This window comes from Ixodes scapularis, unplaced genomic scaffold, assembly GCF_016920785.2.
Source record: "Ixodes scapularis isolate PalLabHiFi unplaced genomic scaffold, ASM1692078v2 PGA_scaffold0__279_contigs__length_252992795, whole genome shotgun sequence".
NCBI classification, from domain to species: domain Eukaryota; kingdom Metazoa; phylum Arthropoda; class Arachnida; order Ixodida; family Ixodidae; genus Ixodes; species Ixodes scapularis.
The window spans coordinates 208,844,091-208,860,835 of record NW_024609835.1 but is presented as its reverse complement, the minus strand read 5'-3'; the positions used below and the strand labels follow the sequence as shown (position 1 = coordinate 208,860,835).

The window sequence follows — 16,745 nt, the reverse complement described above, 5'->3', positions numbered from 1 at the left end:
CTTTTATTTCGCCCTTGCGATACACAACGCGATAATGAATGACAGCGCTGAAGAGATATCGCTGGGAATCCGATACGCAAGGCGAGTGACAGTGCTTTTTCTATCGGATGTGACGGCGCTTACAGCGCCACCGGCGAAACGCGGAACTTCCAGACGGGCCGCGCGAGGGTCGAGCTCACCTTAGTAGGACCCGCACCCTCGCACCCCTGCGCATTTTCATTATTTCTCAGGGGCCCTCTAGGTGGAGCAGCCTGTGTCAACGGCCACGCGTTCTGGCGTTCGGGTTTCATTCCGTGCTGATTGTACAAATTTCAGCCTCATCTTGTAATCCGTCCATCTGTGAATATCGACTTCAACTTGCGATCAACAATTTGGTCAAATGGGCGGATGTAAATGGTTTTAGGTTCTCTCCTGAGAAAACGGTTTGTGTGTGCTTCTCGCGTCGCCGCGGAATTTTACTTGAGACTTCCTTAAATATGTATGAAGTTCCAATTGCAGTAAAGAAGGAACACAAGTTTTTTAGGTCTTACATTTGACTCTAAAATGACATTCATTCCACATGGTAAGAGCCTTAAAATGAAATGTGTAAAATCACTTAATACACTAAAGGTCTTGTCGCACGTGTCCTGGGGGGCTGATCGGTGTTGTTTATGCCGCATCTACCGCTCAGTCGTACGGTCCTGACTTCATTATGACTGTATTGTGTACGGCTCCGCGCGGGCATCGGTTCTCAAGATGCTGGACCCCATTCATCATCAGGGCTCAGACTTTTCACTGGTGCTTTTCGCACATCTCCAATACTCAGCCTATATGTAGAGGCAAATTAGCCCTCACTAGAGAAAAGGAGGCTTCAATTAGGCTTCTTGTACTCTCTGCGAATTAGGTCCGTTCCTGGTCACCCGGCCCTGGACTGCATAGAACAAGTACACTGTGAGCAGACTTTCACAAATAAGCCTTCATTTGTTCCACCTTTCGCCATGAGAAATCGTTCTTCCGCTGAATTCGTAGGGCTGGAAGTGCTACCCTCAGTTGTGCAACGCTTGAACTCAGTAGCTCCTTGGGACCTCATGCCCATCCACTGTTAGTTGAAACTAACAAAATATTGCCGCGCGCCAAGTAGGCAGCGCGGCCCTAGCCTAACGGTTATCGCGCTTGCCTCCCACGCGAAAGGCCAGGGTTTGATTCCTGGCCGCGGCTATGCATTTTTGTTAACACTTGTGGTTCGCTACCTGATCGACGCCCGATCGGGACGTGCCTCGCTCGCTCCCCAAGAAGTCACCCACACAGTGCGTGTTCAAAAGAGTTTACTCAAACTCACGTCGTTGAAGAGCCGCTCGTCGCTGTCGTCCCGATGACCTCCCTGACCGGTCCCTTTCGAAGTCGGCAGCCCAAGCCCCTTCCTTTGTCTCCGTTCCCCTTTTAAGACCTTCCCAAGTCCTTGTCCCGCCGACCGTCCAATCGGGAACCTTGCCGCGAGCCGACCCTTCGACGTCAGCGCTGGGTGAGGGAGCGCTTGCCCCGTTCCTCCCGGAGAGCTCGGACGTTCCGCGACAGGACGGCGACGGAAAACGGGAAGGTCACGGGGAACGAAGGAGCGCCCGACGGTACGGCGGCGGGGACCGGGAAGGTCACGGAGCGCGGGGGAGCCAGGGAGAGGGTCCCCACACCTCCCCTCCCTCAAGGCTCGGACCCCGGGGGGCCTGAGTCGGCGGAGGGTGGACGGTCCCCGGCCAGGAACTCCTCCAGCTCCGCCATCACCGTGTCCTCGGCGGGCGGAGGCGGGAGGGGTTCGGCCGGGCAGGCGAGTGGCACCAGCGGGGGCGGCAGCGTGTCCGAGACCGCGGTGGCGGCGGTCGCAGCGGTAGAGGCAGCAGCGGTGGAGGCTGCAGAGGTGGCCCCCTCCTCAGGAAGCTCCCGGGCCGCCGGGGCCAGGAGGTCGGGCCGGTCCCTCTGGAGGAGCCGCAGCGCCGCCTCGACGCACATGGGGGGGCCCACCGCCCTCAGCAGCTCCTGGTGGCGTGGGCTGGCCTCGTGAGTCCCGCGGTGAACCACCGGCACCCGGCAGAGCCAGAAGGGGTCCTGCAGGTCCGGGGCTAACTCGAAGGCGGGCAGCGTGTGCCCCAGGAAGGGCGGCGGGACCTCGACACCGGGCGTGTCGTGGACCGGTCTCGGCTGGTCCCGCCAACGCTGGCGGGACACGAAATGGAGGCCCCGCTGCCCGTCCCATGTCGTCCAGGTTGCCGCGGTTTGGCATGGCCGCCGGCTCCAGGCCCGTCCCCCCTGCGGTGACGGTCCCTCTCTTCTCCTGGAAGGAAGTCGTGCGGGGCGAAGAGGCCTGCTCGAGCCTGGTCCTCCCCGCGCAGGCGGGCCAGATCCACTCTGCGGTGTGCCAGCGCGGTGGCTCGCGGAATCCGCTGAGCCCGCCTGGCGCTGTCCGGACCCAGCGTCCAACGCCCGATCGTGGGGCCACCTCCATGGTCGCCGACCTCGGGAGTCGGGCCGCCTCGACCCGGGGCGCCCACCCCGGGTACTTGGGGGAGCATTAGCGCCCCCGTTCTGGCCTGGCGGGCCTCCTAGGAGGGGTCGTCCCCGTCCAGCGCCGGCACGTGCTCGGCGTCCGGCGTCGTTCCAGAAAGGCATTCTGTGGGGGGGAAATACAGTTAAAAACACAGAAATGGATTAAACCCTGCGCCGCAGATTGTAGTGACGCAGAAACTCCTGTTAGAAGTGAGCTCGCCGACAGTGTCAGGCACCGTCCGGCCAGCGTGCTCCATCCGTGCTCCGGACTGCGTCTGCCGTCCGGCCGAGACGGGGCTTTCCCCGTCCTCATCAGCCGCTTCTCGTCCATCGCCGTCCTGGTCGCGAAGGTAGTACACCTTTAAATCGGTCACGTGAACAGGGCCAGACTCCTCGGTTGTGTTCGGTCGAGTGAGTCTGTACGTAAGCCGCGACACTCGCGTACTTACCTCGTAGGGCCCATCCCACTTCGGAGCCAGCGATGCTGCGAATCCGCAAGCTGCATTACTCAATGGGTGCATTCTCCTCAGAACCAGGTCTCCGACGTTGTACTCCAGGTGGCGATGGTTCTTGTCGTACTGTGCCGCCTGCTCGATCCTTGCGGCATCGAGGTTCTCTCAAGCGTCGTGCAACGGGCCCGTCAAGCGGCTTTTGAGCCCGGCCGCGTAGGTAGAGAGTGGGCGACCCGATGCCCCGTCGCTGTTTTTTAACCCGTTCTCTAGTGGAGACGGGAGCTCCTTACCCAGGTTCAGGAACGCTGGTGTAAACCCGGTTGATCGGTTCACTGACGTCCGAATGGCGAAACCCATCTCGACGATGTGTTCGTCCCAGTCCCGGTGTCTCTCCGTCAGCGCGATCAGCATGCTCTTCAGGTTGCGATTCACTCTCTCAGTGATATTGGCCTGAGGATGGTACGGTGTCGTCCTCTAGTGCTTAATATTGAGGGCCAAGCAGGAGTCCACGAAGACTTTACTAGTGAAATAACTAGCATTATCGCCCACTAGACACTTGGGCGTTCCGAAACGCAGGAAAGTGTCTAACAACTTTTCCCAGATTCGCTCCGAGACCAGTTTTCTCAGGGGGTACAGCTCCACCCACTTCGAGAAATGGTCAGTGACCACCAAAAGGTACTGGTTTCCCCAACGACTCCTCGGCAGCGGGCCAACGATGTCGCACGCGACTATCTCCCACGGGTAGTGACTCATCACCGGCTGCATCGACCCCGGAGGTTTCCCGCCTCTCGGTTTCGCCTTCTGGCAAGCTGGACAGCTACGACAGTACCGAAATACGTCCTGCCTCATTCCCGGCCAGGTCGCGACGCGACATAACTTTTGAAAAGTCTTGCTGCCGCTGCCATGACCGGCCAGAGCCGAGTCGTGGAAGTATCTGATAAACTTCCTGCGTAGCTTCCTAGGAATCACCACCCTGAAGGGAGGGTCGTTCCCCTCCTCTTCGTCGATCGCGGGGATATAGCGGAGCAATAACCCATCTTCGCCCAGCAGATACGAATCGAACGGCGCGCCGATTCGTTCGTCAGTGTTCCCGGTGTCAACCGCAATTTCCGCAAGTTTTCCCAACACCCGCTGACAAAATCCATCTGCTCCCTGGGCCTCGACAAGCTCTGCCTTGCTTACCACTTCCCCCCAAGCCACGATCCTTTGCTCCCTCGTAGAGTGACCCACCGCTGCTACGAACTCCGGCTGCTTCCCCTCCTCCAAGCCATTCTCTCGCTTTCCCACGATCGCGGGGGGCTTCTCCCCCGCGCACGGAGGTATTCTCCCTCCTCTCCCGCGCTCTTCGCCCCCCAACGGTCGCGTCTCCTCCTCCCGACCACCGTCCTGGGGCGCCCGAGAGAGCGCGTCCGCAACCTTGTTGCTCGAGCCCTTTCGGTATTCGACAGTGTAGGAGTAGCGCTGCAGGGTCAGAGCCCAGCGAGCCAGCCTTCCCGCTGGCTCCTTCAACCTCTGGATCCATGTTAGCGCAGCGTGATCCGTCTGTATGACAAAAGTCGTACCGTCTAGATAGAGATCGAACTTTTTCAAAGCGAACATGACGGCCAGCCCCTCCTTCTCCGTTACGCTGTAGTTGCGCTCGGGCGGTGTAAGCGTTCGGCTCGCGAAAGCCACAGGGCGCAACTGCCCATCGTGCTCCTGTAGCAACACCGCTCCGACACCGTAGTCGCTCGCGTCCGTCTGTACGACGAAATGCCGGTTTAGATCTGGTAAATGTAAGCTCGCTGTATCAGCTATTGCCTTCGCGAGAGACGCGAAAGCCGCGTCGTGCTCCCTCCCCCAGATCCACCTTGAGTTTTTCCGCAGCAATTGGTTCAATGGCTGTGCTACCTCCGCGCATCCCGGAATGAACTCCCGATAAAAACCAACCATCCCTAGAAACCTCTGAAGGCTCTTTACGTCACACGGCGCTGGATAATTGAGGATGGCCCCCAACTTATCCTCGTTCGGCTTCAACGTACCGTTGTCAACGATAAAGCCTATGAGATTAACCCTCGAGGCTGCGAGCTGTACCTTATCTGGGTTGATCGTCAACCCAGCCTCCCACATTCTACTCAGAACGATCTCGAGATGAGTTAGGTGCTCTTCGAACGAGTTCGAGAATACTACGACATCGTCCATGTAAGCCATGGCAAAGTTAAACTTCGCGTCCCCCAGCACGATGTCCATCAGCCGCTGAAAACTAGACGGCGAATTCGATAATCCGAACGGCAGGCGGGTAAACTCAAACAACCCCCTGTGACAAGTGACCGCTGTCTTTTGGACGTCGTCTGGTGCTACCTGGATCTGCAGGAAGCCTCTGCTGCAGTCCAGCGTGGTAAAGACCTTCGCGCTACCCAGCGAGCACATGATGGACTCAATAGATGGAAAAGGATACGCGTCCCTTTTGGTCATCTCATTGAGTCGGCGGTAGTCTACGCAAAGACGGGCTGTCCCGTCTTTCTTCGGCGCTAGCACTACCGGAAATGCCCACGGGCTTTGCGACGGCCGTACGGCCCCCGTGTCCAACATTTCATCGAGAGCCTTATCTAGGAGAGCTCGCTTGTGCACACTCAGCGGTCTGGGGTTACAACCCCACGGCCTAGCGTCTCCCGTGTCTATCTCATGTTGTAAAACATGCGTGACTCCCGGCCACTCAGCAAACATAGCTGCGTGCCTAGACAAAGCGTCCGCTAACGATCGCCTTTGTTCGGCCGGCCCGTCGAAAGAAGCCACGATCTGTTCAACGTTATGTGGTACGGCCCGCGCAGCTAACTCCTGCTCCTCGCGCAGCCTAACGAGCGAACATTCCGATCCCTTCCCCAAACTAGGTGGGGCTACAAAGGGGATGAGAGGGGTTAGCGGGTTGTAGTGGTACCCGTTATTCTTTAGGTCTAGAATGATCCCCTCTCGGCAAACGAAGTCCTGTTCCAAAATAACTGGGATTGACATGCCCGGCAGGTAAACAAAGCGCTGCCTCCTTCGCTTGCCGTCGAGGTCGAGGTGAAGGCGAACTGCGCATTGCGCCTCGGCCGATCCCGCCGCTAAACGCAACGGAGTTGCAACTTCGCGCATGCACAGGTTTCTTTTGCGGCAGTCCGTGTACACGGAGTCTCCGATGAGAGAGAGGGTTGAGCCGGTGTCGACTAATGCTAGATAATCTTTACCACCGATCTCTACCCGCACGTACGGACCCCTTTCAGGTGTTGAGTCCTGAGCCCGACATGCCGACGGCGCGAACGCTACCCGATCGCTGCCCGCGACTTCCGCCCCGTCGGCGAACTGACCCGGGGCCTCGGCAGCGGCCGGCAACCTTGATTCGGGCAACCCGATTACTGGCGCCGGCCCCGCGCGTTTTCCGAGTATCCGGATTCGGCCGCTGCCCACGTGCATTGCCGCCTGATGTGCCCAGGCTGGTGGCACCTGAAGCACCTGACTTGGGCGCGGTCGTCGCGTGCTACAGTTGATCTGTCGCTAACGGCACGCGGCGCGCCGCCTCGCCGAGCGCTGTTGTCGCTGCCGCGAGCGTCGTAACGCGTCACGTCTCCGCGATATTCGACCGCGCCGCCCCCCCCTACGGGGTGCGCCCCGGCTGAGTTTGCGCTGGCTACCCTGCGCCTTTGCTGGAAGCCGAATGGGTCGAGGGCCCGAGGTGGAATGGCTCGGCCATTCCCACGATCCGCGACGGCTACGTACGCCGTCTGCGACTCGACGTAACCGTCCGCGGCGCGTCCCGTCCACGCGCAACCCGGCTCCAAGGACTCCTCGGTTCTTGGAGGGGGCCGATACTGCAGCTCAGCGAGCAAGCCCGCTTGAACCGTGCGCGCCTCTCTCGCCAGTGCTTCGAGGTCTGCGAAATCGCGTCCTCGAAGATACGCCTTAAATCTGGGGTGGCACTGGCGGATCGCCCTCGCTACTTTCTCCGCATTAGGCGCGGAGGGTTCGGCCCGGAAGTAGAGCTCCTGGAGTGCACGGACGTACTCCACGAGGCTCTCATCCGGGTGCTGAGTGCGGCTCGCCAGCTCGTCGCGAATCCGCATCTCGTAGTCGGGAGGAAGGAATTCCTCCCGAAACCGCGCCCGGAAGTCCGCCATTGATTGGAACGGCGTTTGCAGCCGTCTCCAACGCGCGGCGTCGCCCGTCAGTGCAATCGGCACGATCTGCAGCAGGGCTGTTGCGTCCGATGCCCCCAAAGCGATTACGTACGCGTCTAAATCCTGCAGGAAATCGTGCACCGGTTTCCCGTCGGAGTACCCCGAGTACGTCGGCGTAGGCACGCTCAACCGCGGGCGGGGTATCGGCAAAGGCGCGGCACTCGCGACGCTTGGGGCTGTCCCCATCTGCCGCGACATCGCGTCCATCATCCGCGTCATTGCGCGCATCAGTTCACCGGCGTCTAGCACGCCTTCCGTCGCTGGTGAAGCTGGGGGCGAAGTCCCAGTCTCCGGGGGCGCGCGTGAGCCCGAGTCTCCGCTAATCGGAGCAGCCCCCCCGCTATCTCGCCCAGGCTCGTCCTCCGACGAACCGTCCTTACTCGCGCCGGTGGTCGACCTGGTGTCGACCATTGTCACTTTCTACCAACTCGAACACAATTCGCAAAATTCGAGCACGCTAACCTCCAAAATCCGCGAAAACGCAAAGTGCGCGACCTCTCAGGGAGGAGCGAAAGCAACGGCCAACCGATCGGGCTCCCACGTGGGCGCCAGATTATGTGGGTTGCTACCTGATCGACGCCCGATCGGGACGTGCCTCGCTCGCTCCCCAAGAAGTCACCCACACAGTGCGTGTTCAAAAGAGTTTACTCAAACTCACGTCGTTGAAGAGCCGCTCGTCGCTGTCGTCCCGATGACCTCCCTGACCGGTCCCTTTCGAAGTCGGCAGCCCAAGCCCCTTCCTTTGTCTCCGTTCCCCTTTTAAGACCTTCCCAAGTCCTTGTCCCGCCGACCGTCCAATCGGGAACCTTGCCGCGAGCCGACCCTCCGACGTCAGCGCTGGGTGAGGGGGCGCTTGCCCCGTTCCTCCCGGAGAGCTCGGACGTTCCGCGACAGGACGGCGACGGAAAACGGGAAGGTCACGGGGAACGAAGGAGCGCCCGACGGTACGGCGGCGGGGACCGGGAAGGTCACGGAGCGCGGGGGAGCCAGGGAGAGGGTCCCCACACATTTTAATGTGATGCTCTGGTGAAATCGAGAACCGTCTAGCTGATTCGAGGTCAGAATGTTCTACGCGTCGAACCTTCTACGGGGGAACGACCAAGGGACATCGAGGAATACCTCCGTCGCCCTCCGTCACCAGCGCCCACCGCACCACGAGGTTCCCGTTCTTCATCCCCCCGACGTTCCGCGTCGCCTTTCCGTCGGTCGCGCCGTGACAGCCTGTCCTCCCTATCTCGTCGGGAAAACTAAGTGCGGCAACGCCTGGAGGTGCCGTTGCCGAAGACGACCCGAATAAAGAGCCTCCAAGAACGCCGGAGCGCTCCCACTCTCCCGATGCCACGCTTCGCTACGACGCGCCTGCAACGGTGTCCAACAACCTAAACGTCGTCATCGACGGCCACGACGCATCGGCACTCGTGGACACCGGAGCAGACTACTCAGTCTTGAGTGGGAGGCTCTCCCGCCGCCTTCGAAAAGTCATGACGCCATGGGAAGGACCCTAAATACGAACCGCCGGAGGACATCTTATCACACCAGTCGGGAGATGCACTGCTCGCGTCGAGATCCACGGTGAAACGTGCCCTGTCAAGTTCGTCGTTCTGCAAGACTGTTCGAGGGACGTTATCCTCGGAATGGACTTTCTCTGCGAGTATGGCGCCGTCATCGACCTCGGAACAGACCGGCTGACGCTGCGAAAACCTGCTCGACCAGCGGAGGAACCCCAAGCGACGTCACCCACGGTCCGAGTCCTCGCAAATCACGTAAACCTACCACCGCGGTCGAGTGTTTTCGTACTTGTCGGGATCGATGAAGCTTCCTGTGGCGAAGTTCTTCTCAAGGGTAGCCTCCAATTGCTCCTGGGAAGAGGCATAGGCGTCGCAAGGGGAGTAGCTGAACTTCAGGATGGGCGGACTGTGGCCCTCGTGACGAACTTCCGAAAGGAAACGCAACACCTCACGAAAGGTGCAGCCGTGGGCCACGTCGAGAAACTCCGAAACCCCGCCGAAATCACCGCGATTACTGACGAATCCTCGCTGCCCCAGCAAGACAGTACGTCGCCAGCGCAGCTCGACATTGACCCTAAGCTTCCGGACCCTAAGCGGCGTCAGCTGGTTAACCTTTTCGCCGAATACCGCGACTGCTTTGCGACGTCGTCGAAGGTGCGCCAGACCGCGGTTGCCAAGCACCGCATCGTTACCGAGGACGACGCGCGCCCTGTGCATCGATCGCCGTACAGAGTCTCCGCTAAGGAAAGGGAGGTGATCCATCAGCAAGTTCAAGAGATGCTGAATGACGACATAATTCAACCTTCAAGCAGTCCATGGGCCTCTCCAGTCGTGCTGGTTAAGAAAAAGGACGGAACTCTTCGGTTCTGCGTGGACTACTGGCAGCTCAACACGGTTACGAAGAAAGACGTCTACCCACTCCCCCGCATCGACGACACTCTAGACCGGCTCCGCCACTCTCGATACTTTTCATCGATGGACCTGAAGAGCGGCTACTGGCAAATTGAGGTCGACAAACAGGACCGAGAGAAGACAGCCTTCGTCACGCCGGATGGACTGTACGAGTTCAAGGTGATGCCCTTCGGACTATGCACGGCGCCAGCAACTTTCCAGCGTGTCATGGACACCGTACTGGCAGGGCTGAAGTGGCAGAGTTCTCTCGTCTACCTTGACGACGTCGTAGTATTTTCAGCTGACTTCGACGAGCACTTGAGACGACTCCGAGCTGTTCTTCAAGCCATTCAGACCGCCGGACTCACACTCAAGCCGTAAAAGCGCCGGTTCGCCTATGACGAACTGAAGTGCCTTGGCCACGTGGTTAGTAACGAAGGCGTCCGCCCAGACCCCGAAAAGACTCGCACCCTCGCGGCATTTCCAGCGCCGACAGATAAGAAGGCCGTGCGAAGATTCCTTGGACTTTGTGCCTATTATCGACGCTTCGTTCGGGATTTCGCAAGGATTTCCGCACCACTTACGAATCTCACGAAGGACGCCGAGAAGTTCGAATGGGCGGAGGAGCAACAGCAGGCATTCGACGAACTGAAACGACGACTCCAGACTCCTCCTGTGCTTGGACATTTCGACCAGGATGCGGAAACAGAAATTCACATGGACGCAAGTAATGCGGGACTGGGCGCAGTACTAGTCCAAGTGCAAGAAGGCATCGAGCGAGTCATCGCCTACGCAAGTCGGACATTGTCCAAGGCGGAGAAAAATTACTCCACGACTGAGAAAGAATGCCTTGCGGTCGTCTGGGCAATAACGAAGTTTCGTCCCTACTTATACGGGAGCCCGTTCCGTGTAGTCACGGACCACCACTCGCTCTGCTGGCTTGCGAACCTGAAGGACCCGTCAGGACGCCTCGCTCGATGGAGTCTTCGACTACAAGAGTTCAACATGACACTGGTCTATAAGTCAGGCCGCAAGCGCAGCGACGCCGACTGCCTGTCCAGAGCCCCCGTCGAAACCCCTTCCGGCTGCAGCGACGACAATGACGACGAGTGCTTCCTAGGAGCAGTGAACACACGCGATATGGCACGACGTCAACGGGACGATCCTGAGCTGCGCGCATTAATCGAGCACCTGGAAGTGGACAGGAGTACCGTGCCTCGTGTCTTCTCACGAGTACTGCCGACCTTCGACATCCGACAAGGTGTACTCTACAAAGAGAACTTCGGCGACAACAACACACCGTGGTTGCTGGTAATCCCGAGTTGCCTTCGAGAGGAGATCTTCCAAGCCTGCGACGACTCGACATCCGGACACCTTGGTTACAGCCGGACACTGGCCCGTATTCGTGAAAAGTATTACTGGCCGAAGCTCCCCAAGACCGTCCACCTATACACACGATCATGCCACGAGTGCCAGCGACGCAAGAAACCGCCGACGAGGCCGGCCGGACTTCTGCAGCCCATTTCTCCTCCAACTACACCCTTCCAGCAGATCGGAATGGATCTACTTGGTCTTTTTCCGCCTTCGACGTCGGGGAACCGCTTGATCATCGTCGCTACAGATTATCTAACGCTGTACGCCGAAACGAAAGCTCTTCCTTCAGGAACTGCTGTGGAAGTCGCTAAGTGTTTCATCGAGTCCATCGTCCTCCGGCACGGCGCTCCCGAAGTTCTGATTACAGATCGCGGATCTTCGTTCATGGCCCAGCTGACGCAAGAGATCCTTCGTCTCAGTGGCACCGGCCATCGTCGAACCACTGCATACCACCCGCAGACCAACGGGCTGACGGAGCGACTCAACAAGACAATCGCCGATATGATCTCTATGTACGTCGACGTAGAGCACAAGACGTGGGACGAGGTGTCGCCCTACGTCACGTTTGCCTACAATACGGCGGTTCAGGAGACCACCGGATTCACCCCTTTCCAGCTGGTACAGGGTCGGAAGGTAACGACCATGCTGGACGCAATGCTGCCCCATGAGCCATCTGACAATGAGAGCGGCGACGCCCCGGCGGTTGTTCAACGCGCCGAAGAAGTCCGCCAGCTCGCGCGACTCATGATTCAAGACCAGCAACGCGTCGACGCGGGCCGCTAGAACCTTTGTCGCAGGGACGTTCACTTCCAGCCCGGAGACAGGGTGTGGGTGTGGACGCCCATCCGTCGCCGCGGCCTCAGTGAGAAACTGCTGAAACGGTACTTTGGACCATACAAGGTACTTCGTCGCCTCGGCGAGCTGAACTACGAGGTGATGCCCGACGGAACAAGAACATCATCACGCCGCCCACCACGACCTGATGTCGTCCACGTCGTGCGCTTGAAGCCGTACTACGCTCGATAGGACTGTGGATCTTATGTGTTTCAAGTGACTCTTTAGTTTGCCGTTCTTTTTATGTGCTTTGTTTTGTTTTGGGATGCATCGGGGCGATGCACTTTTTAAGGGGGGAGTAATGCCGCGCGCCAAGTAGGCAGCGCGGTCCAAGCCTAACGGTTATCGCGCTTGCCTCCCACGCGAAGGGCCAGGGTTCGATTCCTGGCCGCGGCTATGCATTTTTGTTAACACTTTAATGTGATGCTCTGGTGAAATCGAGAACCGTCTAGCTGATTCGAGGTCAGAATGTTCTACGCGTCGAACCTTCTACGTCGAATGCTCCAGAAGCCAACGTGTGTACAAAAGCGGCTCCGCGGGCAAGCCGAAGCCAGTTTTCGCCCCAGCGTTCGACTGTGCTGCTCCGCCGACTTCGTACCCCTTTTATTTTTTGGTACAAGTTCGCCACATTAAACGTTTATTTCTTCCTGTTTATTTCCTATTTTTTTGGTCACCACCCGTGACAATATCAAGAAAGAGACCCCTAATGAAGTTCTGAGACAAGAATGTTTCGAACTCCAGGACCAGTACCCGGACTTCACAAGTTTTTACACTAATGAGAGCAAAACTGATTCCTATGTAGGCTGCTCAGTGGTAGGGCCTTCTGTGAAGTGTGTCCAGAGAACTGACAATAGTGCCTGTATTCTTTCCACAGAGCTTTATGGCTTACTCCTTGCCATAGACAACATTCTTAAAAGGAAGATCCGTAAGTCAATTGTTTACACTGACTCACTTAGTGCTTTACGAGCTCTGGACACAATGGGGGATGTTCAAAATCCACTTGTTCTAGAAATAAGGAACCGGTTACTTTCAGCATCGAAAAGGAAGAAAAAAAATAGCATTATGCTGGGTACCTTTCCATGTAGGAATTTCTGGGAATGAGGATGCTGACCGTGCAGCGAGCACTGCTAAGGATCGACACGTGGATCCAGACAAGATGCCCTACAGAGATTACAGGCATGTCCTGAAAAAATCTACAAAGTTTAAGTGGCAAGAGGAGTGGAACCAAGAAATGAAAAATAAATTGCATGCCCTAAAACCTTTAATTCAAGAATGGGAGACTGCACGTCATCGTGAGCGATTTTATGAGTTGGTATTATGTCGACTCCGAATCGATGATACACGTCTTACCCATGGGCACCTTTTGCTAGAGGAGGATGCTCCAGAGTGTGAACACGGTCACATACTATTAAGCATAGTGCACATTTTACTTGTATGCCCTATGTATGACCGGGAACGTCAAAGACATTTTGCACGAATTTACCAAGAGCATACCCCATTCCATTTGGTTATCTTACTCGGCGACGAACCGCTAATACCACACAAGTGCGTTTTTAATTTTCTTAGAGATATTCGACTGCTAGACCAGCTATTATTTAACACGTTTCCTGAAATCATGGCCATGTGTGTATTATTTTATGTTCCCAGTTTTTATAACCCACAAGCTACTACAGCTCTATAACCCTGGTTTCCTACAATAGTCATAGTTGTTGGCGCAATATGGCCTTAGATGCTGTTGCGCCACTAAACCTCAATCAATCAATCTCCTTCTGGGGGAGAGATGTAGTGGTTGGACTTTGTTGATAGAGTGGGGACAAAGAGGAAGAGGTAATAAAGGTGGAGAACATGTGATGGTCGCCATTGCTTGGCACTCGTCTCTGCCGCCTTTCTGATCATTATTCACCACTCCAACAGCTTTACAGTCACTTCTGGTATATGGTAAAACACCGTTTTGATCTCGTAGCTGTTTACGATAAATGAGTGATTCTCCCCCATTCTTGTTTTGCCTCACCTATATTTGCTCGCAAATTCCAGGTTGAAATGTTTTATAATTTTTTATCCTGCATACCAGATACAAAATTCACGTGACTGAGAGCGACAGGAAACAAAAATGTGAAAGCCGGTTACAACTCCCTGTAACGCCGAATTAGAGCGCAGCTCTTGAGGAGGAGTACGGAAGAGTACTGAGGGGGGATCGGTCACGTGACCCCTGTCCCCCTCCTCGAGGTCACCTAAGGTACCCGAGGTCCTCCCGAGGTCCTCCCGAAAAAACCCGATGTCCTCCGGAGGTCCTCCTGAGGTCCTCCCGAAGGAACCCGAGGTCCTCCTGAGGTCCCCCCCAAGGAACCCGAAGTCCTCCCGAGGTCCTCGGGGAGGAAGAGGAAGGAAGGAAGGGGGAGAGGGGGGAGTCGCGGATACGCTGACGCCGCTCAAGCTGGAAACGGGCGCCTAAGAGCTGCGCTGTAAAAACGTGCATAGCTGTGTGCTTGACTGCTGTGCGGGGGATGTCGGCGTGCTTCCACTGTTGTTTTGCAATATCCATTTGGCGCCATCATGACTGCCGGTCTTAGGGCCGGTTGCACCAACGCCGCTTAGCGCTAAGCGGAGCTTAGCCGGGAACTTAAGCTAAGTTTTGGTTTCGTTCGGTTGCACCAAAATCGCTTAGCGCTAAACCTAGCACTAAACTGCGCTTAACTTAAGCGCTCAACATTGGGCGCTTAGTTTTTGGTTGTTTCTTAATCCTGGATTAAAAACATGGCGGCTGGTTTGTGGCGGTCGACGCGGTGGACAAAAGTGGTCCTAAAGTGTGTTTTAGGCTACAACTGTGTAACAATGACCAGAGAATGATCTTCAATTGTGCCAAGGATCCGAAATATAGCCACGATAAGTGCTTATTGACCCTTATTTTTAAATACGCTCTCGACTAAAAATGAGCGTTAGCCCTAACCGGGCAAAGCGGGGATCGCGGAGACAAGTCACATAAGTAGGTTGTTTTTTTTTTGCACGACTCGTGTTTGATCTAATCAGCGTATGTACACGATCGAAAGTATTTAGTTTGGAAGATTACTGAAACGTGTGTCCAAGGTGTAAATATTTGTATTTTCATTCTTCGCCGTGAAGCGGAGTCGTCGCAATCGATGTTTTGATTAGCGGCAACGTCTGATTGCAATGATCAGCTGATTCTTGACGTCTGCTACTGGAACTTTTATTGTGGCAAACATCTCGCTTGAACAATAAACTATTTAAACATGCTTTAACGTTCTTGTGTATCACATTAGTTATATATTTCCATATCATATTTCTATTTAATAAGATTTTCAACCTCACGATTTACATTTTAGCAGGTGCTTCCCCGAAGAATGAATGGTTACTGTACGACGACATGTTTGCCGATTCGGCTTTTTTTGGAGGGGAAGATAGTGACCTGGAAGATTATCAAGATTCCATCGATGTTCGTTGGATCCAGGGCCGCTGCAGACCACGGCAGGTACGGCCGAGGGACGACCCTTTCTACCGGTACGATGACGTAGATTTTATCACGCGATTCCGACTCTCCAAAGATGCTACCATCCGGCTGCTGAGCCGAATCGAACACGCCATCGCCTTCGACGGCCTTCGCAACTGCCCACTGTCGCCCATCAACCAGCTCCTGGTCGCTCTTCGATTCTACGCGACGGGCACCTTCCAGGTAGTTTTGGGCGACCTGTGGGGTGTGCACAAGTCAACTGTTTGTCGAGTCGTCAAGCGGGTCACGCACGCCATTGCTGCGCTGGCAAGGGACTTCATCTCTTTTCCCACGACCGAGGCGGAACGCAGGACTGTTTCCGAAGGATTCTACAGCATGCAAGGATTTCCAGGCGTTGTTGGAGCAATCGACTGCACGCACGTCCCCATCCAGTCGCCTGGAGGTGATCATGCCGAACTGTATCGGAACCGGGCCGGATACTTTTCTATTAATGTGCAGACAGTGTCAGACCATCAACTCTGCATCCGCAACATTGTGGTCCGGTGGCCAGGCTCGGTGCATGACAGCACAATTTTTGGCAACAGTGCTTTAAAAGCACTGTTTGAGAGTGGACAGATGAATGAGAGCATTTTGCTAGGAGATGGAGGCTATGCCTGCTCCAGGTACCTCTTCACACCAGTTGCTGCTCCGAAGACGCCAGCTGAGAGAGCCTACAACCGAGCCCACATACCCGCACGCAGTACTGTTGAAAGGCAGTATGGCGTGTGGAAGCGCCGCTTCCCCGCTCTGGAGTTTGGACTCCGCATCAAGCTGGGGACTGCACTGTCCAGCATCGTGGCCATGGCAGTGGTCCACAATCTGGCACTCCAGCTGGGTGAAGCCGAACCACCCGTAGACTTGAGGTTGGCAAGTCGTCGACGCGTCTTCTCAGATGTAGTAGTAGAGCATGTTCCTGAGCACCATGGCAGGACCAGTGCAAGATCGGCACTCATTGACCAGGTGTTTGCCAGGCGAGCCCGTGTAGCGAGGCGAAGGGAGTAAAACAGCACAAGGGGTGCTCTCTTTTGACAAGTTCCTGCTGAAGGAAGACGCCATAGCAGGAGCTGGCTCAGCAGATGCCTTCCACTGTGTTGGAGCAGACAGAGTTCTCGTATGTACTCGACAGCACACAAAGTCATGTGTAAACATTTCTGTTTTGTTTACATGTTAAAAGGCAGTTGCCCAATTCTTGTTTCAGTTCTTTCTCTTGGTGCTGGAAGCGCCGCTTCTGCTACGCTGCAGCACCTTCCCACACCTTGGGTGAAAAAGAGAGCTGTACATGCGGCACTGATAATTAGCGTAGCTCAGTAACTATGTCGATGGTGCCAAGTCAAGAGCGCAATTTGGGAGAGCTGGTTCATGCCTATAAGACTCAGAATACAAAAGGCGTCAACGTGAAAAGCAGCAACGACAAGATGCGGGGTCGTTTGTCACAAACTTTATGCAATGCACACTTTTCCAGGCGTCATCG

The 16,745-nt window shown here is 56.1% G+C and overlaps 2 protein-coding genes across 2 annotated transcripts; one reads left to right on the top strand and one right to left on the bottom strand.

The window, feature by feature from the left end:
- Window positions 1-6,340: 6,340 nt before the first annotated feature.
- On the bottom strand, window positions 6,341-7,198 carry LOC120842052 (the record flags this gene model as incomplete). The annotated part of the gene is made up of 1 exon (XM_040213072.3): window positions 6,341-7,198. A coding segment is annotated over one exon (858 nt), but the record flags the coding sequence as incomplete, so codon positions are not given.
- Window positions 7,199-15,151: 7,953 nt separating this feature from the next.
- On the top strand, window positions 15,152-16,276 carry LOC121838022 (putative nuclease HARBI1). Its single transcript, XM_042293985.1, has 2 exons — window positions 15,152-15,256; window positions 15,575-16,276. The coding sequence occupies exons 1-2, from the start codon at window positions 15,152-15,154 to the stop codon at window positions 16,274-16,276; spliced, it is 807 nt and encodes a 268-aa protein (XP_042149919.1).
- The last annotated feature ends 469 nt before the right edge of the window (window positions 16,277-16,745 follow it).

What these genes read in the sequence shown, in the direction of transcription:
- LOC121838022 (XM_042293985.1), top strand. Translation starts at nt 15,152, where the DNA reads ATGTTTGCCGATTCGGCTTTTTTTGGAGGGGAAGATAGTGACCTGGAA. An exon ending in GCCGCTGCAGACCACGGCAG is followed by an intron (nt 15,257 to 15,574) that starts GTACGGCCGAGG and finishes CCCACGACCGAG; the next exon opens with GCGGAACGCAGGACTGTTTC.